At 43.0% G+C, this 23,544-nt stretch overlaps 1 protein-coding gene across 2 annotated transcripts in view; it reads right to left on the bottom strand.

Annotated features, from left to right (window-relative positions):
• prkcaa (protein kinase C, alpha, a) overlaps positions 1–23,544 on the bottom strand; it is a 205,196-nt gene that overhangs the window by 42,910 nt on the left and 138,742 nt on the right. For both annotated transcript variants that reach the window (XM_015968942.3, XM_070550006.1), the window contains exons 9-13: positions 14,499–14,642; positions 14,243–14,416; positions 11,601–11,692; positions 11,421–11,483; positions 10,128–10,266 (exon numbers count right to left, since the gene is read on the bottom strand). In XM_015968942.3, coding sequence (XP_015824428.1) covers positions 10,128–10,266; positions 11,421–11,483; positions 11,601–11,692; positions 14,243–14,416; positions 14,499–14,642 — 612 coding nt within the window. The remainder of the gene's footprint in view (positions 1–10,127; positions 10,267–11,420; positions 11,484–11,600; positions 11,693–14,242; positions 14,417–14,498; positions 14,643–23,544) is intronic.

The raw sequence follows: 23,544 nt of genomic DNA, 5'->3' as shown, positions 1-23,544 counted from the left end.
TTGAGGGCCGGTATCCAGCCCGTTTTGGTTTTAATTCTGCTTCAACACACCTGATATCAATCAGAGGGTGATTAACAGGCTTCTGCAGACCCTGATGAGCTGCTGCACAGGTGATTCAACCACTGAACCAAGTGTGTGGGACCAGAGAAACCACTAAAACATGCTGGATAACGGCTCTCGAGGCCTGGAATTGAATAGCCCAGATGTAGACCGTCAGTTACTGAAGCAAAAAGATTTTGCTTTTCATGTTGGTCTATTTGGAACTTCCACAGCCCTGCCTAGTATTGTGGTGGGCCAATTACAGCCAATGGACAAGACTGCTGGCTTAGCACTGAAATAGCTTAGTTCACTGGCGTTTGCCACAACAAACACAACTTCCACGTCCCAAAATCTCAGCACAGAGAATTCAGGTGTTACAAGCATCAGCTGCAGATCTAAGACAAGGTGTGTGGTCTAGAGTTTAAATGAGTTTAAACTCCAGCTATGCTAACGGAGACTGAGATTTAGCTGCTACCGCTAAAGACCAATAAGTGTTTTTTCTTTGTTTTTCATTCATGCTATATTGCAAGTCAGCATGAGGCAAAAATGTTAGCTTTTGTAGCGGTCACACTTTATAGCATGACAACTGCAAATTAATTATGACCAGTTAGATGTGATTATTCCAAGTAAATATGAAATATCAATCTGATTGATCTTTGAATGTTTAATCAGAAGAATAAAATTACTTTTACTTGTTCAGGGACCATAAACACACTTCGTATTAATTCAGACAGAGTCAAGTATATAGTTAAAAAGGAATTTTATTCTTTTCTAAACTAATGATTATACATGACAAGATATGAATGATGAGATGTGAAAGAGTAGATTTGCGGTGATGGAATGTGATGTGTAGGTGGCATGATGTAAGTTAGATATTTATCAGAATCTTTGTATCTGAAAGAAATTGTGAAATCTGGGTGTAAAAGAATGTGTTGTCTGCTATGAACTAGAGTTGATTATTAATAAAACAGCATCAGATGCAATCTGTTGTGTCTACAAACCGTGGCAGAGACCCCCAGCAGATCCGGACTGTCAGAAGTCGGGTGGACTTCATGGCCGAGGAAGCCAGTAGATTAACTTCGATGCGACCTGTCCAGACTTGAGATGTTTCCAGGTCAAAACAGTAGCTGGAATGCTTGTTTGCGTCCAAAGTGGAGGTGGCTCTTAGGGAGCCGTCTGGCTGTGTCAGCTTGCAGCGTGCAAACAGGTTTTGACTGTATGTCAAAAGAGATGACCCAAGGTTGCTGGTTCCGAATTGGCCGGTTCGGAACTCTGCTCGAAACTGAATTACTCGGGAAGTAAATCTAATTTTATTAAACCACATTGTTATGATTTCTGGCGTATTCTGACAAAGTTTCTGGTTATGTACCAACATCCCTTAGAAAGCCACTCCTTCCTTCAGATACACGTTTTCTAATTCTGTGAATAAAGAATCTTTAAACGTTATGTGAGGTGAACCTTTACCTTAATTTGTATCTTATGAAGATATGTATGAGTGTAGATGATGATTAACTTGTTAAATCAAACACATACTGATCATAAGATCTGCAATGAATCATTGTAAGTGTCATGACTGCCAATCTTTCAGCCTTCATGCAACACACCTGGTCCCCTCATCAAGCTCCAGCCAAGCCCTGTTTCCCTAGCAACCTCAGCCTGCACCTCATCAACTCCATTCATCTCACCTGCTCCCTCTGCTATATATTCACCAGCCAGCCACCAGTTCCCTGCCAGATTATTGAACACCCTTGCTAGTAAATCTTCCAGCCTTTTACCCTGCCTGATCTCAGCCTCCGGACCTCGTTTTCACTCCTGACCTCTGCCTTGAACTCTGCCTGCCACCACGACCCTCGCCTGTCTGCTACCTCGTCTCCAGCCTGTTCCCTGTACCTGCTTGTCCGATCTGGTTTTTGACTTACGCCTCCTCTCCAACTCTGTCTCCAGCCTCGCCCTCCTCTGGTAAACTCCACATCTAATAAAGACTTTATATCTACTTTTTACTGTGTTTGGCATCATCATGGGTCTTCCGAGTTCTGCTCGTGACAGTAAGAGCAACATTCATTTCAACTTAATTGATTTAAGCACATATTAGTCAAACATTTCATTAAAACCTCTTGTTCATTCACCACATATGATTATTTAACTTATGAGTTGTAAAAGTTCACTTTTTATTCATAGTGAGATATCCAGCAGTCTGAGATAAGGGAGGAAAGGGCTTTTGTGGGAGACCTTGGCAGTTTATTTAATTCTGCGTTGAAGAACAATAAGCGAGCAAAAGGTTGATTTGTGCGTCTGAATCCTCCAGCAGGCCTAACCTCGACTGTGCAGCTCTGGCGTGCATGAAAGTTTACTTGTCAATCTGATGGTGAAAATTTACCCTTTTGATTCATTACACTTATTTAAGAACCCCGTACATGTTTTTGATTTTCAGTTATATTTGTTTGGAACAGTTTTATCTTTATTGCAGAAAGAAAAAAACTCCTTCTTGTGATCAAATCTTATTTGATGGATATTTACCATTTATTCTGTGAGTAAAATAATCACCATTGTCAACTGGGAAACTGAACCTCTTCTCTCTATGTTTCAGGAATCAGCTTTAATTGACAGAATGGCCCAAGAAAATCCATCATTTTCAGCTGAACATGCACCATAGTTAACAGGCAGCAAATTAAAAGGAGATGAATGCAATAAATGTTAAAGCAGATATGCTGCTTATTTACTTGTTTTTCACAACTACTGATTTACTACAGTTTTACCATATTTTCAAAGCAAAGGAAATGAAGTTAAAGTTTCAGTCCTATAGTCATCATCACACAGTGGTGACCCATCCCAGTGGGGAGCGGTGAGCTGCGCTTGGGAACTATTTGGTGCTTTAACCAACCCCTTAAAGCCGAGTGTCAAGCAGGGAGTTATTGAGTCCCAGTTTTTAAGTCGTTGGTATGACCCGAGACCGGTTTTGAACCCTGATCTCCCACAGTAGTAGTGTCCCAAAGCGAACACTACCATTAGGCCACTGAGCTGGTTTTATAAAGACTTATCTATTAGTCGAGCAGTCAATAGATTACTGTGACAGATTATTCGATTATTAAAATAATTGATAGCTACAGCCCTATATGCCCCATTGACTGACATCCATAAGTACATTATGTTGTTTGTTGTCCAATAGTATGCAGAGACAGTTTGAAAGACAGCCATAGATCCTGTCCCTAGACTGAGAGCCACCAGTGGATCGTGGCCAGACTATATATTCATATATATAGGATGGCACACTGTAGGGCCAAAACTGGTATATCCCGTCTCGTCTCGTCTTCCTCCGCTTATCCGGGTCCGGGTCGCGGGGGCAGCATCCCAACTAGGGAGCTCCAGGCCGTCCTCTCCCCGGCCTTGTCCACCAGCTCCTCCGGCAGGACCCCAAGGCGTTCCCGGACCAGATTGGAGATGTAACCTCTCCAACGTGTCCTGGGTCGACCCGGGGGCCTTCTGCCGGCAGGACATGCCCGAAACACCTCCCCGGGGAGGCGTCCAGGAGGCATCCTGACCAGATGCCCAAACCACCTCAACTGGCTCCTTTCGATCCGGAGGAGCAGCGGTTCTACTCCGAGTCCCTCCCGAATGTCCGAGCTCCTCACCCTATCTCTAAGGCTGAGCCCGGCCACCCTACGGAGGAAACTCATTTCGGCCGCTTGTATCCGCGATCTCGTTCTTTCGGTCATTACCCAAAGCTCATGACCATAGGTGAGGATTGGGACGTAGATCGACCGGTAAATCGAGAGCCTGGCTTTCTGGCTCAGCTCCCTCTTCCCCACGACAGATCGGCTCAGCGTCCGCATCACTGCAGACGCCGAACCAATCCGCCTGTCGATCTCCCGATCCCTCCTACCCTCACTCGTGAACAAGACCCCGAGATACTTAAACTCCTCCACTTGAGGTAGGACCTCTCCCCCGACCCGGAGGTGGCAAGCCACCCTTTTCCGGTCGAGAACCATGGTCTCAGATTTGGAGGTGCTGATCCTCATCCCAGCCGCTTCACATTCGGCCGCGAACCTACCCAGCAAGAGCTGAAGGTCAGAGCTGGATGAAGCTAGGAGGACCACATCATCCGCAAAAAGCAGAGACGAGATTCTCCTGCCACCAAACTCGACACACTCCACACCACGGCTGCGTCTAGAAATTCTGTCCATAAAAGTGATGAACAGAACCGGTGACAAAGGGCAGCCCTGGCGGAGTCCAACCCTCACTGGGAACAGGTCCGACTTACTACCGGCTATGCGGACCAAACTCACGCTCCTCTGGTAAAGGGACTGAATGGCCCTTAACAGAAAGCCACCCACCCCATACTCCTGGAGCGTCCCCCACAGGGTGCCCCTGGGGACACGGTCATAAGCCTTCTCCAAATCCACAAAACACATGTGGATTGGTTGGGCAAACTCCCATGCCCCCTCCATCACCCTTGCAAGGGTATAGAGCTGGTCCACAGTTCCACGGCCAGGACGAAAACCACATTGCTCCTCCTCTATCTGAGATTCAACTATCGATCGGACCCTCCTCTCCAGTACCTTGGCGTAGACCTTTCCAGGGAGGCTGAGGAGTGTGATCCCCCTATAGTTGGAACACACCCTCAGGTCACCCTTCTTAAAGATGGGGACCACCACCCCGGTCTGCCACTCCCTAGGAACAGCCCCCGATGACCACGCAATGTTGTAGAGACGTGTCAACCATGACAGCCCTACAACATCCATAGCCTTGAGATACCCAGGACGAACCTCATCCGCCCCCGGGGCTCCGCCGCTGTGTAGTTGTTTGACTACCTCAGCAACTTCTGCCCCCGAGATCGGACAGTCCATCCCCAGGCCTCCCAGCTCTGGTTCCTCCTCGGAATGCGCATTGGTGGGATTGAGGAGCTCCTCAAAGTATTCCTTCCACCGTCCGACTATAGCCTCAGTTGACGTCAGCAGCTCCCCATCCCCACTGTAAACAGTGTGAGCGAGTTGCTGCCTTCCTCTCCTGAGGCGCCGGACAGTTTGCCAGAACCTCTTTGGAGCCGATCGATAGTCTTTCTCCATGGCCTCACCAAACTCCTCCCACGCCCGAGATTTTGCCTCGGCAACTGCCACTGCTGCACCCCGCTTGGCTATCCGGTACCTGTCTGCTGCCTCCGGAGACCCACAGACCAGCCACGCCCTGTAGGCCTCCTTCTTCAGCCTGACGGCTCCCCGAACCTCTGGTGTCCACCAGCGGGTACGGGGGTTGCCACCACGACTGGCACCGGCCACCTTACGGCCACAGCTAGCAACAGCCGCCTCGACAATCGCAGAGTGGAACAAGGCCCACTCGGACTCAATGTCCCCCACTGCTCTCGGGACGTGGTCAAAGCTCTGCCGGAGGTGGGAGTTGAAGACCGTCTTGACAGGTTCTTCTGCCAGGCGTTCCCAGCAGACCCTCACTATGCGTTTGGGTCTGCCAGGTCTACGCGGCATGTTCCCTTGCCATCTGATCCAACTCACCACCAGGTGGTGATCGGTTGACAGCTCCGCCCCTCTCTTCACTCGGGTGTCCAAAACATACGGCCGCAGGTCAGATGATACGACTACAAAATCTATCATCGACCTGTGACCTAGGCTGCCCTGGTACCAAGTGTACCGGTGGGCATCCTTATGTTCGAACATGGTGTTCGTTATGGCCAAACTGCGGCTTGCACAGAAGTCCAATAACAAAACACCGCTCGAGTTCAGATTAGGTGGGCCGTTCCTCCCAATCACACCCCTCCAGGTCAAGCTGTCATTGCCCACGTGAGCATTGAAGTCCCCCAGCAGGACAATGGAGTCCCCTGATGGAGCACTATCTAGCACTCGTCCCAGGGACTCCAAAAAGGGTGGGTACTCTGAACTGATATTTGGCCCATAAGCACAAACAACAGTCAGGACCCGTTCCCCGACCCGAAGGCGCAAGGAAGCTACCCTCTTGTCCCCCGGGGTAAACCCCAACACACAGGCAGAGAGTCTCGGAGCTAACAAAAAGCCAACCCCAGCCCTCCGCCTCTCACCCGGAGCAACTCCAGCAAAGTAGAGTGTCCAACCCCTCTCCAGGTCTCGGGTTCCAGAGCCAATGCAATGTGTCGAGGTGAGTCCGACTATATCTAGCCGGTACCGCTCAACCTCTGCCACAAGCTCCGGCTCCTTCCCCGCCAGCGAGGTGACGTTCCATGTCCCAAAAACTAGTTTTCTTGTCCGGGGATTGGACCGCCAAGGCTCCCGCCTTGGTCTGCCACCCGATTCGCATTGCACCGGACCCTTCATGTTCCTCCTGCGGGTGGTGGGTCCACAGTTGGACGAGCCCATGTATCCGGTTCGGGCTGGGCCCGGCCGGGCCCCATGGGCGAAAGCCCGGCCACCAGGCGCTCGCTCACGGGCCCCAACCCCAGGCCTGGCTCCAGGGTGGGACCCCGGTAACCCTCCGGGCCGGGTACTCCGACTCTTCATTTTAACCGCCATGAAAGATCCTTCGAACCGTTCTTTGTCTCACCCTTCACCTAAGACCAATTTGTCATGGGAGACCCTACCAGGGGCACTAAGTGCCCCAGACAACATAGCTCCTAGGATCATTAGGGCACTCAAACTCCTCCACCACGATAAGGTGACGGTTCAAGGAGGAATATGGTATATCCATTATTTATTTATTTATCCCCACGTGTTTAGAAAATTGACTTACTTAAAAAAATACTTCTGAGTGAACCGGGCTCAAGGAGGCATAAGAATGAAAACTATGGACTATCGGTGGCTGAATCCTGCAACAGTTGCTAATCAACACTACGGTTAGAATCCGAATGGGAAAAAACTTTTCGGTGACTAGATTCTGCTGTTTCATGACGCCACACTGCAGCTGGGGACAAGAGGAAAACGATTCATGTCAAACAGCTAAATATTCTCTAATTCTGCACACAGAGCCACCATGCGGCCACCGTGTCGCACTTCAACCCTCGTTGTCTTTGATTCTTTCCTTCATCGTGTGATTCCATCTGTCAGCTATGGCTCTTGGTCTCAGCACCTTCTTTTCTTCCTCTGCTTTCCTCTCACTTCATCTCTTCCTCTGTGTGTCAGAGTCGGCGAGGTGTAGATTCGCATGACTGCCTTTATAGGTCAGTGTACACACACTGAGGGCCCCAACATGAGTGCGCATCTGTGTGAGAAATGTAGACGCTACTGTGTTCTGTCACTCGTCCGCCGATATCGGAGAGCCATGGCGACAGAAAAATGTACTTCCTCACTACCGCAGGTGTGTGTATGTGTGTGTGTGTGTGAAGCAAGTGTAAAAGTATTTCTCATCTCACAGCTATCTAACACTTGCAGTGAAACTTTCACAAACTTGGGAATGCCCTTCTGGTTCAGAAGTGACTTACCTGTGGCAGCTGATCTAAACTTGAGAATAAATGAAAGAAAATGACTGAAAGAGGAAGAATAAATACTGGAGTGCTACTTTACCTCAAACATGAGCTGTATTTATGCCCAGCCACATAAATACTGACAAATGTGATCAAATTGATTATAGGTTCTTTTTTTATTTCTAAGCAGAATTCCACCAGTTTTAGTCTAAAGGCCAGTTCACAAGGCGGGATATTTTTGACCTGTTTTGCCCCTTCGATTACCGTAATGGCTCTAAAGATAATCTAATCAGATTATCCTACCTTGGTCGTATGATACATGTGCTTTGGTACGCCAAGAAGGACGTCTGGACCATTTTGATCACAAATCCGGGCTTTCAAACATTCTTGGATTGTGTTTGTCTGATTTTCAGGCACAAACAACCATGCTGCCTGTTGAATGTGACTTCTAGCCAATCAGAAAGTGGAAACACGCTGCATGCTCCTCCTCCGCCATTTTTGTTTACTTATGTCACGTTTTATCTTGCAAGACTTCCTGTTTGAACAGGGAATGTTTGTGACTGAAAGTTGTTCCTGCAGGACCAAAACTGGTATCACTTCTAGCCTCCACAACGACCAGTTGATTAGTCTGAAGGAGAAAGTGCTTCTCAGATGGTTTGGATTATTTTCTGCAGAAGGATTTTGCCATAAATGGTCCAGGAACAAGAACAGCACTGTTGTTTTGTTCTACATGTGTCGACAGGTGCTTTAGATGAAAAAACGAATGCTAATCAAGTAAGTGTGGTGAGCAGAGCCTAGGTTTGCTCTAACTGGCTTTCAAGATTTTATACTCAGCTAGAAAAGTTAGCACATTCCTGAGAAAGTTGTAAAGGCGATGACACTTAACATCATCTCCGACTCACTGAGTCTTTGCTTCTCTGCAGGCAACAATCAATCAAACTTGTTTGGTGTGTGTGTGTGTGTGTGTGTGTGTGTGTGTGTGTACATGAGTTAGAACTGTGTGATGATCGTGATTGCTTCCTGAGAAATCTACCATTTATCTGCGTCAATCTGACAGGACATCTTCATCATCTTCCCTCCACTTGCTGTCAGATGGCTGCTAAACACCGCAAGGTGTAAAACGATTGATATAAGAAACTATTCCATATGGGAAGTGGTTGCCAAAATGTTTTAAATTCCAACTCTCAAATTAACATAATTAGGGATTTGTGGGCCCACTAGTAAACCTGTTTTAGCAAATCTACAGAACAAGTTAGGTTTTGAAAGCAAACACGGTTATGGAACACTCGCCCCTTCCCTTGGTTATCTTCTGAGGTGAAGGTGCTTCTGTTGGAACCTGATACCCGCCATGCCAGAGGAAACAAGATAGCTCTAAACACCAGTCGCTGTATGCTCGATCCAAACATCTTTTGTTTTTCAGGACTTAAAATGGTGTTTTCCCTAAAGCTGAAGTGGTAGCAGCCGGCTGTTTCTCCTTCTCTCATATTTAAGGTTTTAAGACAAATGTGAGAGAACCACACATAATGTTTTACCTCCAGAATATATTTATAGCTTTATTATGTTAGAACAATATTAAGAGGCATGTTTAATTTTCTAATTTGCTTTTGTAGCTTTGAGTGCTTTGTAACAAATATGTCTTCTCTGTCGCCATAATGCCACCTCTCTCCCCTCCAGCGTCACACAATCAGACAAACATTTGTCATCTCAGCCCAACCTGCTCTTTGGATTAATCCTTCATGCTCTGCTCCTTTTGACTTCATTAAACTCCCACTAACTAATCCAGTCAGTTTCCTGTCTGAATCTTTATCCACCTTCGCTCTAACAGTTTTTGTGTGAAGTGGGTCATGAGCTTAACTACACACTCTTTATTCTAGCTTATTATGACAGAAATTATTAGAAATTAAAAAAAAAAACGAATAAAGACGACTGAAAAACAAAGAGCATATGTTGTGAATCCTTTAAAAACACCAGATTTGAATTATAGCACAAACCTCCGGTTGGATTTTAATTCACCTTCACATTTACACCTGATTAGCATCTGATGACATCCCTATCCAAGATGGCCACCAAAGTTAATCATCATCAACAAACGGAACAAATGACAACTCAGTCAATTTTACACAAATGCAGCTAAAACTATTAAAAGTTGATAGTTTTAGGAGGATATTTGAGTAAAGCTCTGACATGAAGGAGGATGGAAAGTCTGCTTTGATCTTTAATGATCTAATTGCAGTTTCACATCTGGGCCAGCGCGGACCAGGCTGGGTGGCGTCGGTCCGGGTTCCACACTGGTAAGAGTTGTTCAAACACACCTCTCATTAAAGGTAAATCTCTGAGCATGTGGGCGGGGCAAATGATGTGCAGAAAAGTCTGTGTTGTCTCCCTTAAACGATGGCCATGCAGCTCAAGGCACGGCAGTGCTGTCTCTCTCTCTCTCTCTCTCTCTCTCTCTCTCTCTCTCTCTGTGTGTGTGTGTGTGCGCGCGCGTGTGTGTGTGTGTGTGTGTGCGCGCGCGTCCGTGTCCACTGACCTGAGGCAGTGACCTCAATTTGGAGCACACGATTGACAAGACTCTGATCTGACAGTGACAGAAATGACCTCATCCATCACACACACACACACACACACACACACACACACACACACACACACACACACACACACACACACACACACACACACACACACACACACGCTATGCCTGACTCACCTCAGGAGCTATGTAGTCTGGAGTGCCACAGAAGGTTCGCGTGGTCACTCCGTCCACCATGTTCTCTTTACACATGCCAAAGTCAGCGATCTTAATGTGACCCTCACAGTCCAACATCACGTTGTCCAACTTCAGGTCCCTGAGAGGAAACGGGGACAATCAGAACTGTTTTATTGTTGTCACTGTGCTGGTTTCTACTCTTATTCATTTTTACTTGATTTCACTCTCATTACGTTTCATTAATAACACCAGAAGCAGTTGGACCAGGCAAACCTCTCATGATTTAAAGAAAGTGTACATGTGTTGCTAGAGTTGATAAAAACAGCAGTGATTGATTAATTAATTAGGAAATGGAAAAAAAAGATATAATCAGACCAAAGGCTTCATTCCACACAACCTTTCCTGTAAAGTAGCAGAGATTTAGAATGATTTTAGGCACGGCACCTTTATTTATATAGAATATTTCATACAAAGAAGCAATTCAATGTGCCTTCCAGTTGCAAGATCAGCTAAAACAATAAAATCAACATAAAAGAGATTGTAAAACTCTATTTAAAAATGCACCAATTTAACAATGTAACAACAAGATAAAAAGGCAAAGTAAAAGGGTGAGCTGTTACAGTGCAGAAGGTGCAGCACAAGAAATAATCATTCAAAGCCTTCTGACTACATGAAAGCTTTCCATTTTCATTTAAAAGTTCCTAGAGATGGGGCCGATTTGAGGTCATAAGAAAGCTGGCTCCATCTGTGTGCAGCTTCACCCTGTTTGGTTCTGACCCGGGGTTCTACCAGCTGACTGCTTCCTAAGGATCTCAGAGCCCTGCTGGGCGTATATACAGGAAGGAGATCTGACATGTATTCTGGCTCCACGCCACTGAGTGATGTATAAACTAGTAGAAGTACTTTGAAATTGATTCTGCAGTTTACAGGAGTAAAATCCTTGGTTCTCTTTGAGTTTAGCGTTTTAGTTCTTGTTAGTTTTGTTTTTATAATTAGTTTTGATCAGATTGTTTGTGGGCCACATATCTCATCTTTAACATGATTGTGGTGGTACATTTGCAGTTTTTTTATTTTTGCTTTTAACCTGCAGCACATGTCTTAGAAAGAGATAATAATTCAGAAAAAGATGAAATTTCAGCTATTTCTCAGATAAGCCTCATGCATGCAGAGATTTTAACTCGAGCTCTGAAGAAAATGTTAATGCTAATATGGCAGAGTTTTTGATTTCTACTTTAAAACCAGGCACTAGGTTTGTTGGACGGTGTGCAGTGAGTTTAACCAGGAAACACTCACCTATAAATGACTCCTTTAAGGTGCAGGAAGAAGAGGCCGACAGCGATCTCTGCTGCATAGAATCTGCAATAAAATAAAATTAGATTTTTACAGATTAATGACATCAAATAAAACAATCTCCAAAAAAGACCAAAACATTTGACTTGTCAGCTGTTTACACGATAAGCCTGTTTGTCTTACACTGCTTGGGGTTCCTTGAACTTGCCCACTTGTTGGATGTGATACATTAGATCTCCTCCATTCACATACTCCATGACAAAATACAGGCGGTCCTGTGATCACACAGAGAAAACAGTTTGTCGCTGTTCCGTTATAACGCCTAGCTGCTCCGTCTTTCTCGTCACTCTTTTCATGACAAGGTGACTTAAATCGCCCACAACAAAACCAGTTTGTGGAAAAGGAAACACACGCAACACAAGCTGCCATCAGAAAACATTCCCTTTGTTTTAAAATGCCGATGTCTTATTGCTCCCGACAGATTTTGGGCCGACCTCTGAGGGTTTCTGATTGTCCCCTATGAACAAAACAAACACCACTATAACAGATAAAAACTAACAACAAAGTTGGGCCTTTACTAACTCTCATACTCTGATGTTTGAGCATTCTGACCCACAATGCACTGCAGTGCACCCCAATTTCCTTACATAATTATTTGGTTTTTATTTAATAATCAGTCATTGAAAAGATTTATATTTACATTCTCCAATCCAATCCAATTGTATTTATAAAGCACATTCACAAGGCATTACAACCAAACAAGGCGCTGTACACTAAAAATGTTGGTTAATTAAACCGGCGTTATACAAACATGTCGAACACGGATAAAAGATAAAAAGGAAATACAACAAAATTCCCAAAAATAACAGCTAAAAATCATTAAGACACAGGGTGAAGTAAAAATAGGAAAAAACATTTTACAAAGAACCTCAATAATACGGAAGTCGATAATTGTGGAGTCAGTTTATAAACAGTGCAGATGTCAGTGAGGGTCATAATTATGTGGTATAAGCTAGGTTGAAGTAGTGAGTTTTCAGGCGTGATTTAAAAATGCTAGCTGTTGGTGCTAGCCTCACTAGCAGTGGTAATGCGTTCCACAGCTTGGGTGCACAGACAGAGAAAGCCCTCTCTCCACGGCTTTTTAAACGTGCATTGGGAACAGCTAGGAGGAGCTTATCTTCAGACCTGAGAGCTGGCGGCGGGTTGTAGTAATGGACAAGTTCACACAGATATGGAGGAGCTTGATGGTTCAAGGATTTGTAAGTGAGAAGCATAATTTTGAAGTTTATCCTGAACTGCACGGGCAACCAGTGGAGAGATTTCAGAATTGGAGAAATGTGTTGTCTTCTGTCAGCTCCAGTCAGCAACCTAGCTGCTGAATTCTGGACCAGCTGAAGTCTAGAAAGAGCTGCTTTACTGATGCCGTATAAGCAGGAGTTAGAGTAATCCAGCCTTGAGGTGATAAAAGTGTGGACCACCGACTTCAGAAGACGGACACTCAGGATGTGCTTTAGTTTTGAGATGCGTCTTAGGTGGTAAAAACATGATTTAACTGTGTTATTGACCTGGGCATCCATCTTCAGAGCCTGGTCCATTTTTACTCCAAGGTTGGAGATTGCAGAGGATACATTAGGTGAGAGATAGTTGAGGTCAGGTTGTTGAGTCGCCGTGGTACTGTTAGGACTGAAAACGATTAAGTCAGTTTTGGAGTCATTGAGATGGAGGAAGTTGTCAGCTAGCCATTGCTTGACCTCAAGGATACAATCAGACAGAACTTTCGTTGACTGAGTTGGCTTAAATGAAAAGTAGATTTGACAGTCGTCAGCGTAAATCTACTAAATCATTCTGTTCAAAAGGATGCTATGATTTGTTAAAGATGTGGGAAAACTCATCTAATTAATACATTTGCAGTAGTCTCTAGTAGGAATGAATGCCTTGTTAGTCGAACCTGGAGGGGGAACTATACCGGTGCACCATTTCCAGGATCTAGAAGTGAGCCACATCACAGCTGTTGGAGTCTTTTTTCCTGATATTTGAACATCTCGCCCCTGACTGGATAACAGCAATGTGACTCTGCCACTGACTTGCAACATGGATGCTTCATCTCCACAAATAACAGGAGGAGTTCTGCCATGTGGTGAAGTTGCTAATGCTAACAGTTAGCTTCATCTAGCTGAGAGGTTATCTGCTGATTCCTGGACATTAAAACAACAGCATCCTTCCCTGTCATGAGTCAAGATGGGCGAGTCCATGACGTAGATCTGTGAGGATTTTAAAATCCTAGACTTTCACTGTTTTTTTTTTCTATTGCACATCTGGTGGAAAGTCTCGGCGATTCTGCGTCTGCTGGTGTTAAAATCGTCTCATCAGTGCCCTCTTGTCAGACTCAGAACAGCATGCATACCAGACTTTTATGGATAAAATAAAGGACATCAATGAGACTTTTAAATCTTGCTGTGTTCATGGTCCATGTAAGGTCAGAGGTCAGGAGTTTTCACCAGCTAGCTCATTAAATAAAGAAATAATCCATTAATGCATGCAAACCTGCAGGCCCTGTGTTAATTATGCCAAAAGGTAATTTATAAATGAACAAATGAACATAGCGAGCTAAAATGCACTCCCTCACCTACCTTGGTTTATTAACAGGAGCCTGCTCGTTTTCCTGCATCCTTTGTTTTTTAATTGAACCTGTCACATTCTCCTCTACTGCCCTCTACAATTTATGACTAAGCAGTCTGGCCAAAAGGCCCTTTCTGAATTAATGTGACCCGACCTAACATAAAGAAGCATGTCTGGATGAGTGTCCAGAGGCGTGTTTTACCCACCACAGTCTGGAAGCACGAGTGGAGCTGTGTGAGGAACGGGGGCTTGTCCTGTTGGGCCAGGACTCTCTTCTCAACCATGGTGCATTCAACATCATCATCCTGGATCACCACATCCTTCTTTAGGATTTTTATGGCGTAAAGCTCTTCTGTGGTCTTCATCTCGGCCAGCATAACCTTCACAGACACCGAAGAGAACAGAGAAGTTGGACATTTGCTGTATAATCACCTTATAACGTTTATTTTTGACCTTTCAGACCTTGCCAAAGCTGCCTTTTCCCAGTACGGCTAGAAAGTTGAAATCGCTGAGTTTGACTTGGTCCAGGTTGTTGGACGAGAGGTTAGTGGAACGGCCGTTGTCCGTCTCTGAGATCACCTTCTTCCCAGGGCCCAGTTTGGCTTTCTGCACTCCGAAAACAAAAGAGAAATTGTCAAAAGAACAATTATCTTCAAAATTAGAGATTATGAAAATGGTAAACCGGCATGGCTGATTTCTGAAATGAAGGGAACTTACATATGACTAATTTATAAATACACAGAAAAATATCTGAACTTAACTCTTAAAAAACACATTATCTCACTCACTCAGACTACTTATTTAGTCATTTATAAACACAAACTACTGGTCAATCAGTGGAGTTCCTCATTAATGGGATGAGATGGGAAAAGCTGATGATGCACTGATATAATAACAATCAAACCAGCACAGTTCACTGTTGCAATAAATAGTCAGAAATGAAACGTAACTTTTAAAGCAGAAAAGCTGATAATGGAGGACACAATATAAAAGCAACTAAATTAAAAAGAGAGAGAGAGAGAGATTTACTTGAAACATAAACACTATTAATGTTTTTGTTTAAAGGAGTGGTTCACTCATTTATCAATACATTTGCAGTGGTCTTTAGTAGGCATGAATGCCTTGTAAATCGTACTCTGGGGGAAAAAATATACTGGTGCACCATATCCAGGAACTAGAAGTTACCCACATCACAGCTGAACTCCAGACAGCAGGCTATGGACTCTTATTTCCTGATGTTTGGACATCTCGCATCTGACTGGATGACAGCAACACGACTACCACTGACTTGCAACAGGGATGTTTTATTTCCACAAATGACACAAGCCTGGAAGAGCACCTGTGTGTGGTGGAGTTGCTAATGCTAACATTAGCTTCTACTAGGCCAAGATGTTCTCTGCTGTTTCCTGAATGCTAACGGTGCGTTCCAATTGTCCTCGGAACTCGTTTTTCTGAGATAAGTTAGCCGGAAATGAAGCAACAAACACAGAATTCCGACCTGCAAGCTTGTAGGTTTCAGATGACCCTGAGATCCCAAATTTAAAAATGGCTGCGCCTACTGCTACCAGGAAGTATTTATCGCCTTTATTTTTCTCTCATTTATATGTTCTGTTTTCTTTTATTTGATATTTAACAGGGCTGGTAAGTTGTTTATTGTTGTTATCAATAGTAGTGTTGTTGAATAATTTAACATTGCCACCAAAATTGACCAGTGTTTATGGTTTTTACTCTTCCTGGCGTTTATACTTTTACATTTTATTTGTAATGTTTTTCTGGTTGTATGTGGCAACTGTTGAAGTGCGTGTGTGTCACTTTTATTTAGATGCGGAGAATACTTGGTTATATAATTATTTTGGTTTAGTACTCAACACCACTGGTGGCATCCAATTTTTCTGAGCTGGAAGCTGGAGCGCAAAACAAGCCCGTTACGTCATTTCCTGCTCAGAAATTCAGAGTTCCAAGGACAACTGGAATGCACCATAACACAACAACAGCCTTCCCCGTCAAGATGGGTGAGTCCATGAATGCTGAGAATGAACACAATTTTATCTGTAATATATAATTAAACACATATGCGAAATATTACACGAAACGAGTCACATTAAAACTCATCCTGCACTTTAGTATAACCAAAATCTATAAAGATTTCAGTTATGACCCTAATTTTATGTTTTCTGCAAATAATAACTTGTGCAACATAACGTCTTGGAGAAAATTTTAAATTAAACATTAAATATATTAATGCATCAAAACTTTCAACAGTCTTTAAAAAATGTTTGATCAAAAATCAGCCTAATTGGAAAATAGCTTGACTGGATCGGGGGTTAATTTCATCATAAATAATATGATAAATTACGGGTTTTGGGTTGTAACTGGTGAACATAACAGAAATAAAGCTTTAGGGATTAATAAAGAGAAGCTGTTTGGACAGAATGATCAGAGATTTGTTCTTTAAGTAAACTTTTTCCAAAGTCATTTTTTGTCCCCTGCCCTTTTCACCGTCCAAAAACAATATTACGCTACATTAAATAGACACTGGTTGAGCAGTAGGACCCCCCCCCCCCCCCCCCCCCCCCCCCAAGTCATCATGCCGGTTGCGCCAGTGCTCGGCAGCCTCGCCTCTGTCAGTGCGCCCCAGGTCAGCTGTGGCTACATCGTAGCTCATTCCCACCAGCGTGTGAATGGGTGTGTGAATGGGTGAATGACTGATGTTGTTGTAAAGTGCTTGGGGGGGGGGGGGGGGGGGGGGGGTCCAGGTCTCTAGAAGACGCTATATCAAACACAGGCCATTTATTTTGGCAGTTTACAGCATCTTATTTAAAATTGAATAAATGCAGCCCAAAACCGTAACTATTTATCCGTCTTCAGTTTAAAACGCTGCTCTACACTGATTTTGAATCATCAACTAGACTTTCTGACTGTGAAGCTCCTATAGCGCTCGAGTGGGTTGATGGGGGCGATGTCGATCACTGCCTTAGTGCCGCTCTCTCGGTCTGCCTTAAATCAACAAATAGTTCCCGAGCGCGGCCGTGTCTGCAGCTCACCGCTCCACAACAGGGTGTGTGACAACTATGGGAGTTTAATCTTTAATCTTAAAGCACATTTTTCAAACAGGAAGTGTGGGTGAAGTAAGACTCCACCCAAGGTGTAATTTGCCCCTAAACTCCTTCTTAAGGTTGGTTTATGCTTGACGCGTCCGCGAGGTCCGCACGGCTCCGCGCGGAAAAGTTGCGTCATTTTAACAACCACGCCCCTCTGCCGCGCCTCCGCACGGCCCAGAATTTCCGCAACGCGCACCTCGGAAAATTTCTAACCACGTGGACGGACGGACGCTGAAAAACATGGCGGACCGGCAAGAACTAGTATGGCAGAGGTTCGTAAATACAGACATTTGTATGATTCAGCTCTCAGAGATCACCGTGATCAACATGTTGTTAATAATTCTTGGAGATAAATAGCTCGCACTGTCGGAAAAGACGAGGACGCTGTTAAAAATGCTGGAATGCCATGTTGTAAACAACAGTAATTTTTACTTCTACTATGGTGTAGTGTTGGATGCATGCCATAGAGCTCCATGCTGCCCCCTACAGTTTGGGAGAATATTGGCTCACCGCAGAGACGAGCCGCATGAACCATAAACGCTGCGAGTTGTGAAGCGCGTTCCAGCCGCGAGCCGCATCACCGCGCGGAAAGTGAATGCGTCAAGCATAAACCAAGCTTAACATCTCTGACCCACCGGAACTTTGAGGTCTTCTCAGGCCCTTTTAATGGTACCTAGAACCCGTGGTATCAGGGCCTTTTCAGTGGCTGGTCTTGGGGCAGCAATAGCCATAGTAATCGGAAGGTTGCGAGTTTGATCCCAGCTTTCAGCAGAGAATTCTACTGTTGTGTCCTTGGGCAAGACACTTAACCCACGTTGCCTGCTGGTGGTGGTCCGAGGGACTGATGGCACCAGTGCTTGAAAGTCTCGCCTCAGGGCAGCTGTAGCTGCATCATAGCTCATCATCACCAGCATGTGAATGTGTGGATGGATGAATGATACACTGTAGTGTAAAGCGCTTTGGAGTCCTCTGACCTTGAAAGACACTAAGTGCAGGTAATTTATCATTTATTCTGCCTGATCAGACCAAAATAAATATGTGCTTTTTAATCTATATTAATAAGTATTTATTTTAATGTTGGCTCAGTCTGGTTTTCTTTGTTTATTTGCATGTTTTACAACCATCTCCCCCAGAGAACTCATCATGCTTTCATCAGAAACAAGCATTTCTTCCAAACTCCAACCAAACCACCCCAATGATGTAAACAAACACAAATAATCTGAGGCTGAAGAAACCAAACAAGCAGTTCTTGTTTTTAATTCTGACTCCAGCTGCAGGGAGGATTTCTGGTTGTTTCATTCAGTTATGAAGTCAAGGGCGCCACCCTGTGGCGTCTGTGCCTGCATGCGGATCCAATGCAAACAAACCCCTGATGTTATCCAGGAAGACGTTTTCTCCATGCTGCATCATGCTCAAACTTTCAGCAGGACCAATGCTTTAAGAAGCTTGATTTTTTTAAGGGACATTGCCATTTGCTTAAAATACACACATTTGTGGCAATCTGCATGGCACACAACGAGCAAGAATGCACAGCAAATTCTGTCTGTTGGTACGAAAACACACCCAGCAGCGCCATCATTGCTTGTTTTTAGTTTAAGCAGTTGTTACAGAAAAAACTCAGACTTTAGCCTCATCAAGTTTGTTATCAGACCATCACCTCATCTAGATGAGGAAACATTTCTGGGAAGTCCTCCTGGACATGGAAGATGGTAATTATTTGTATATATTTTATAAGGAAATTCAAACCCATTTCTAATTCTACCAACATTATAGTCCTAAAAGACTATTCAACTTTTTTTTCTTTTTTTTTTGTTTCAACTAAATTCTGCAACAACAGAAGTACAGCTCTAGTTTGGTTAATAGCGTTTACAGAAGTCTGATTTTAGACTAAAAGAGCATCAGAGTAACACAAAGCAGAGACGATCCATCACAGCAAACCTGCCTTACTTTATTCCCTTCAGACGCACCTGATCACAGGCCTCCATAGCTGCTTGGTCCTGAAACCACAGGGAAAGGGAGCCCAAAGACTCGCTCACATTGAACGCATCGAGTCTAGGAGCAGAATCTGGCTTTACATGTAATTAAATGAATCCCAAAACAAACTTAAAAATCCATCAATAATAACTAAGTTTTTAATCTGGATTTCTACTTTTTTATTTCAATTTTTTCATGTATGGAAAAAATGGTAAAAAAAATTCATAAACCACAGAAAAACATGCTTAAGTACTTCAACTCACTGCTGACCTCTTGTGTTTATATGTGGCATTACAAATAAACTGAGACTATTAACATTCAGTATAGTACAGATTATAAAATAAACACACAAGGACAGTAGGTGTAATACATAGAATGTAAACATGCAGAACAATTAATAAAATAAAATTAATGATTTAACAAACTATTGGAATTCGTACTGTCATGAAAATTCATTAATAATAAATGTATTATTGTGTAAATTCCAAAACAGCTGTAGGGATATCCAATCTGTGGCCACAACCTAAATTGTTTGATTAAACTAAATGAGTTTATGAGGATGGGGAGGAATGGAGTCACCACAACAAGATGAGACGAAAGAAAAGTGAGAAGATGATGTGGAGAAGGCAATGGAGAGGGGCGAGGGCTACCTTCAGATTAAAGTTACTATGGCTGTCCTGAGAGCAGGCCAAGACGTGAAAAAGGAAGAGAGAAACTCTTAAATACAAACATGTGACAGGATGCACAGTTTTCTGTAAGTCTCACCGTGGTCATGTGGGAACAGAAAGCTGTAGTGGGGGAGGAAAGAGAACCACAAAGGGGTTTATGAGGATGCAAAGGGACAGACATTCCCTCGGCTATAAAGTACTCGAAATAAATCAGGTGTGATTTTAAAAGGATAATAAATAACACCTGGCAGTGTGAATGCTTCCCCATCTATGCTGTTAGTATAAACATTTATCTTCCTCCTGAGGGTGTTTGGTCTGCAGGTACAGAGAAAGTAAAAAAGATCAACTCTGACACACAGTTGAGAATTTAACCAGAAGATAAATGAAGGCATACCGTTGGATTCCTGGAAGCCATGACAACCAGTGCAACGGTCTTTACTCAGGGTTTTGAAGATTTTGTTCCTTTTTTTGGACTTTGTTTTTATAAAGAAGATTAAATTTTACAAAAGCTTAAACTGATCAGATCATTTAAAACTACATATAGAGGACCTTTACCACTGAAAGGGGCAAAACTCAACTTTTGCATCATTTTGAGCTGCCATGTGGGTCCCCTGCTGCCTCTAGAAACACTCAACACTTAAAAAAACTAACATCCAAACATTTTATGTCAGTGTTTGGTTTTAGGAATTATGTGCCTAAAATGAACTGTTTGAAAAATAGAGTTCCTCTCGCATCTCCAGGATCTACTCCCAGTCCCTCCATTCACATTGCAGGCAAATACGCTTTCCACATGCGACCCATATCAGATTTTTTGTGACATTCTTCACACCACAAATCCAATTTTTTCTAATCTGTGAATTAACTTAATACTGAAACTTTTCAGGGAATACTAACTAGTAAAATAGTTTATAATTTTTAAAATGTTTTCCAGGCCAAAATGGGAGACTTGACAGGTGTGATCCTGAAATTGAGGATGAACTCTCAGTGAAGGCTTTCACAACTCCACCTCTCCTGGTTCCGACTGCACTGTCTCCTCACCCAGCGGCCATCTTAGATGGGTCTCCATTCGCCCCCAGTGCATTTGTGGCATCAGACATGACTGACATGTTCTAATATTATCAGATGAAAAACTAAATTATCACACATGCTGTCTCATCTGCTTCTTTTCTAAACTTGCAAAAAGTAACAAAACCATTTGAAAGCCACTATTTGTGGATTACTGTATCTGAAAGTTTCCATGGAGTCGGTGACAACTTATTTTTTCATTGATCCTATCATCTGATCTCACAGCTGAAACAAGCATCCTTAATAATCTGTGCACAGGAAGCTTACCGATGCTGTAAACAAAAGGTATAATAATTTCTTAATAAAACCTTGTTGCAGCACTAAACCAGAAAAATGAGATTTTACAATAAATATGCAGAATATTTACATATGGATTGTTTTAGAGCCCTTTTATTGGCAGAATCTGATATCAATTTTAGTTCTTACAAAAAAAATGGGTCCCAAGTGGTTTGTGTGGAGTTGCCATAGTGTGACATCATAGGCACAGATCCCCTGTCCTCTTTTTTGGAAATGGAAATATGTTCACCCCATGTTGAACAAACTGTCCACCCGGGCTTTTGCGCTGCACAGAGACACTTCGCTGCCTATGACTTTGAACGTCAGTTGAGAGTCAGACTGACCAATGAAGAGAGGGCCTCAAGTTAAGACCCTCTCCTCATCGGTCAGTCCACACGAGGTGGGTCAAAGGTTACCCTGAGGGGTTACGTGATGTCAGGCATTCAAGTATTGAGTATATTTACTGCATATTACAGTAAAATATTCTGTATGTGACCACATTATGGTGATCCTTGGGTCGTGATGATGGGGCCCTTGAATATTGTTGCCCAGGGTACAACAAAGTGTTAATCTGGCCCTGGTGTTTGTTATACATTCATTTCTACTGAGGAAGGTGCTTACCCAACTAAAAAACACATTTTATCAAGCTTTTTCACAAAATCATACACATGGTATCACATGATAATTGAAATATGTACATACAATTAAACAAACTAAATTAAAATAAGAAATCACATCAGGTAGACTAGAAAAGTTTTCAAAAGTATGCTGGTTGCTGCGACCGTAGGCCGCACAAAAACGGTCAAAGCTGCCCACTCTGCATTGACTTTGAAGAGTGAGAAGACCCATCCAATATGGTGGCAACGCGCTCTTCAGTGCCCCATGAGGTGTCTACGTATTCATGTCTACCTCCAGCTTGTTTCCTTGAAGTAACAGAACTCTGAAACGGCTCATTCTGGAAGGTACTGAAAATTGTATGAATAAAACTACAGAATTCTTTTCAGATGAGAGGTTTAGTGCTGAGAACATCAACAGGTTTTTTTATAGACCATAGGACTAACAGCTGCAATGACACATAAGCAAAACAAGCTAGTTTTTAACTCCTTTATCACTGAAGTAGTTTGAATAAAAAAAATTCAACCCCCGGGTGTTATTGTAGTATATAACAAAAGTATTCTTCTGTTGTTACAATTTTCAGAAATATTTATTTTCATACAAAAAATCAGAGAAAACAAATTGGTCAAACATGGACATTGGCCCTGTTTTGGTAAAAGAACTCCAAAAATAAAACAGCATGAATAAGTTATGTAAACATTATTTTTTAATTATATAGATGATTATAAGGCACTTGAGAATTATCCAGCAAATTTTAGAACATTATATGACTTTAGAATAATACTGAATATTTCACAATTATTAAACAATAAAAGCTTTTTTTTAATAAAAACAGATTACATTTACAATATTTCTAAAAGGGTATTGAACACTAGATACCATTTCTGAGCAAATATAGATCATTAGAATATTTTAGAATATTTTAGGTTTGAGGATCTGCCTCAATCTCATCTTCCTCCCCTTCATCATCATCACTGATGGACACATTTGATGGCACAATAACTGTCGTCTTCAATTTTCCATTGGAATCTTAGTTTAAAACTGAAAGATATATTCAATATTATAATTGTTTTTATTACTGTTACCATAAATATGAAGATTATGTCTAAAAAACAACAGATTTCATCTAAAAATATACATTATTTATTTTCCTCGTTCGGGGCGTATGTTCAAATATGGCAGATTTGATTTTAATTCTGTGATTTCATCAACTTCATTGAGTTTACAACACATCTATCCTTATTTAGCACAACTAGTCAACTTTGTGAAGTCAGAGTTTCATAAACCTAGCATTGTTAGTTTTAGCGATCAGGGGTCTCATTTATCAAACTTTGCGTAGAATCCTTACTAAAAGCGTACTTAAGCTCAGCAAAAAAAATGTACTTACACCAAGCAGGTTTGTGATCCATCAAACATGGAGTACGCACAGCTGCACACAATCTCCACTTCATAAATCAGAAACTATCTAGAAATGTTCTCAGCTGCATTTTAGTCACATCCTGCCCTCACCACGCCCACTTACTGCCATAAATAGTCAATGCAAAGGGCCTTGTGGATCTCATGCATATACATAAGCCGGCTGTTGCAGCGCTCCGCCAATGACATGGCAACCGCGGATCAAGGCAGATCAAGGAAGCGCAATTTCACAGAAGCAGAAGTTGAGGTAGCTGTGGGTGAGGTGGAGAAATGAAAGGAAGTGCTTTTGCAAAACAAATAAGAGAAAATCCACGGAGTGGCACAGCGTTGCTGAAGCCGTCAATGTTGTGAATTCTTCAGAGAGATCTGTGGCGGATATTAAATAAATGGTCC

This window comes from Nothobranchius furzeri, chromosome 4, assembly GCF_043380555.1.
Source record: "Nothobranchius furzeri strain GRZ-AD chromosome 4, NfurGRZ-RIMD1, whole genome shotgun sequence".
Taxonomy (NCBI): domain Eukaryota; kingdom Metazoa; phylum Chordata; class Actinopteri; order Cyprinodontiformes; family Nothobranchiidae; genus Nothobranchius; species Nothobranchius furzeri.
This window is presented reverse-complemented; position numbering and strand designations above follow the sequence as displayed.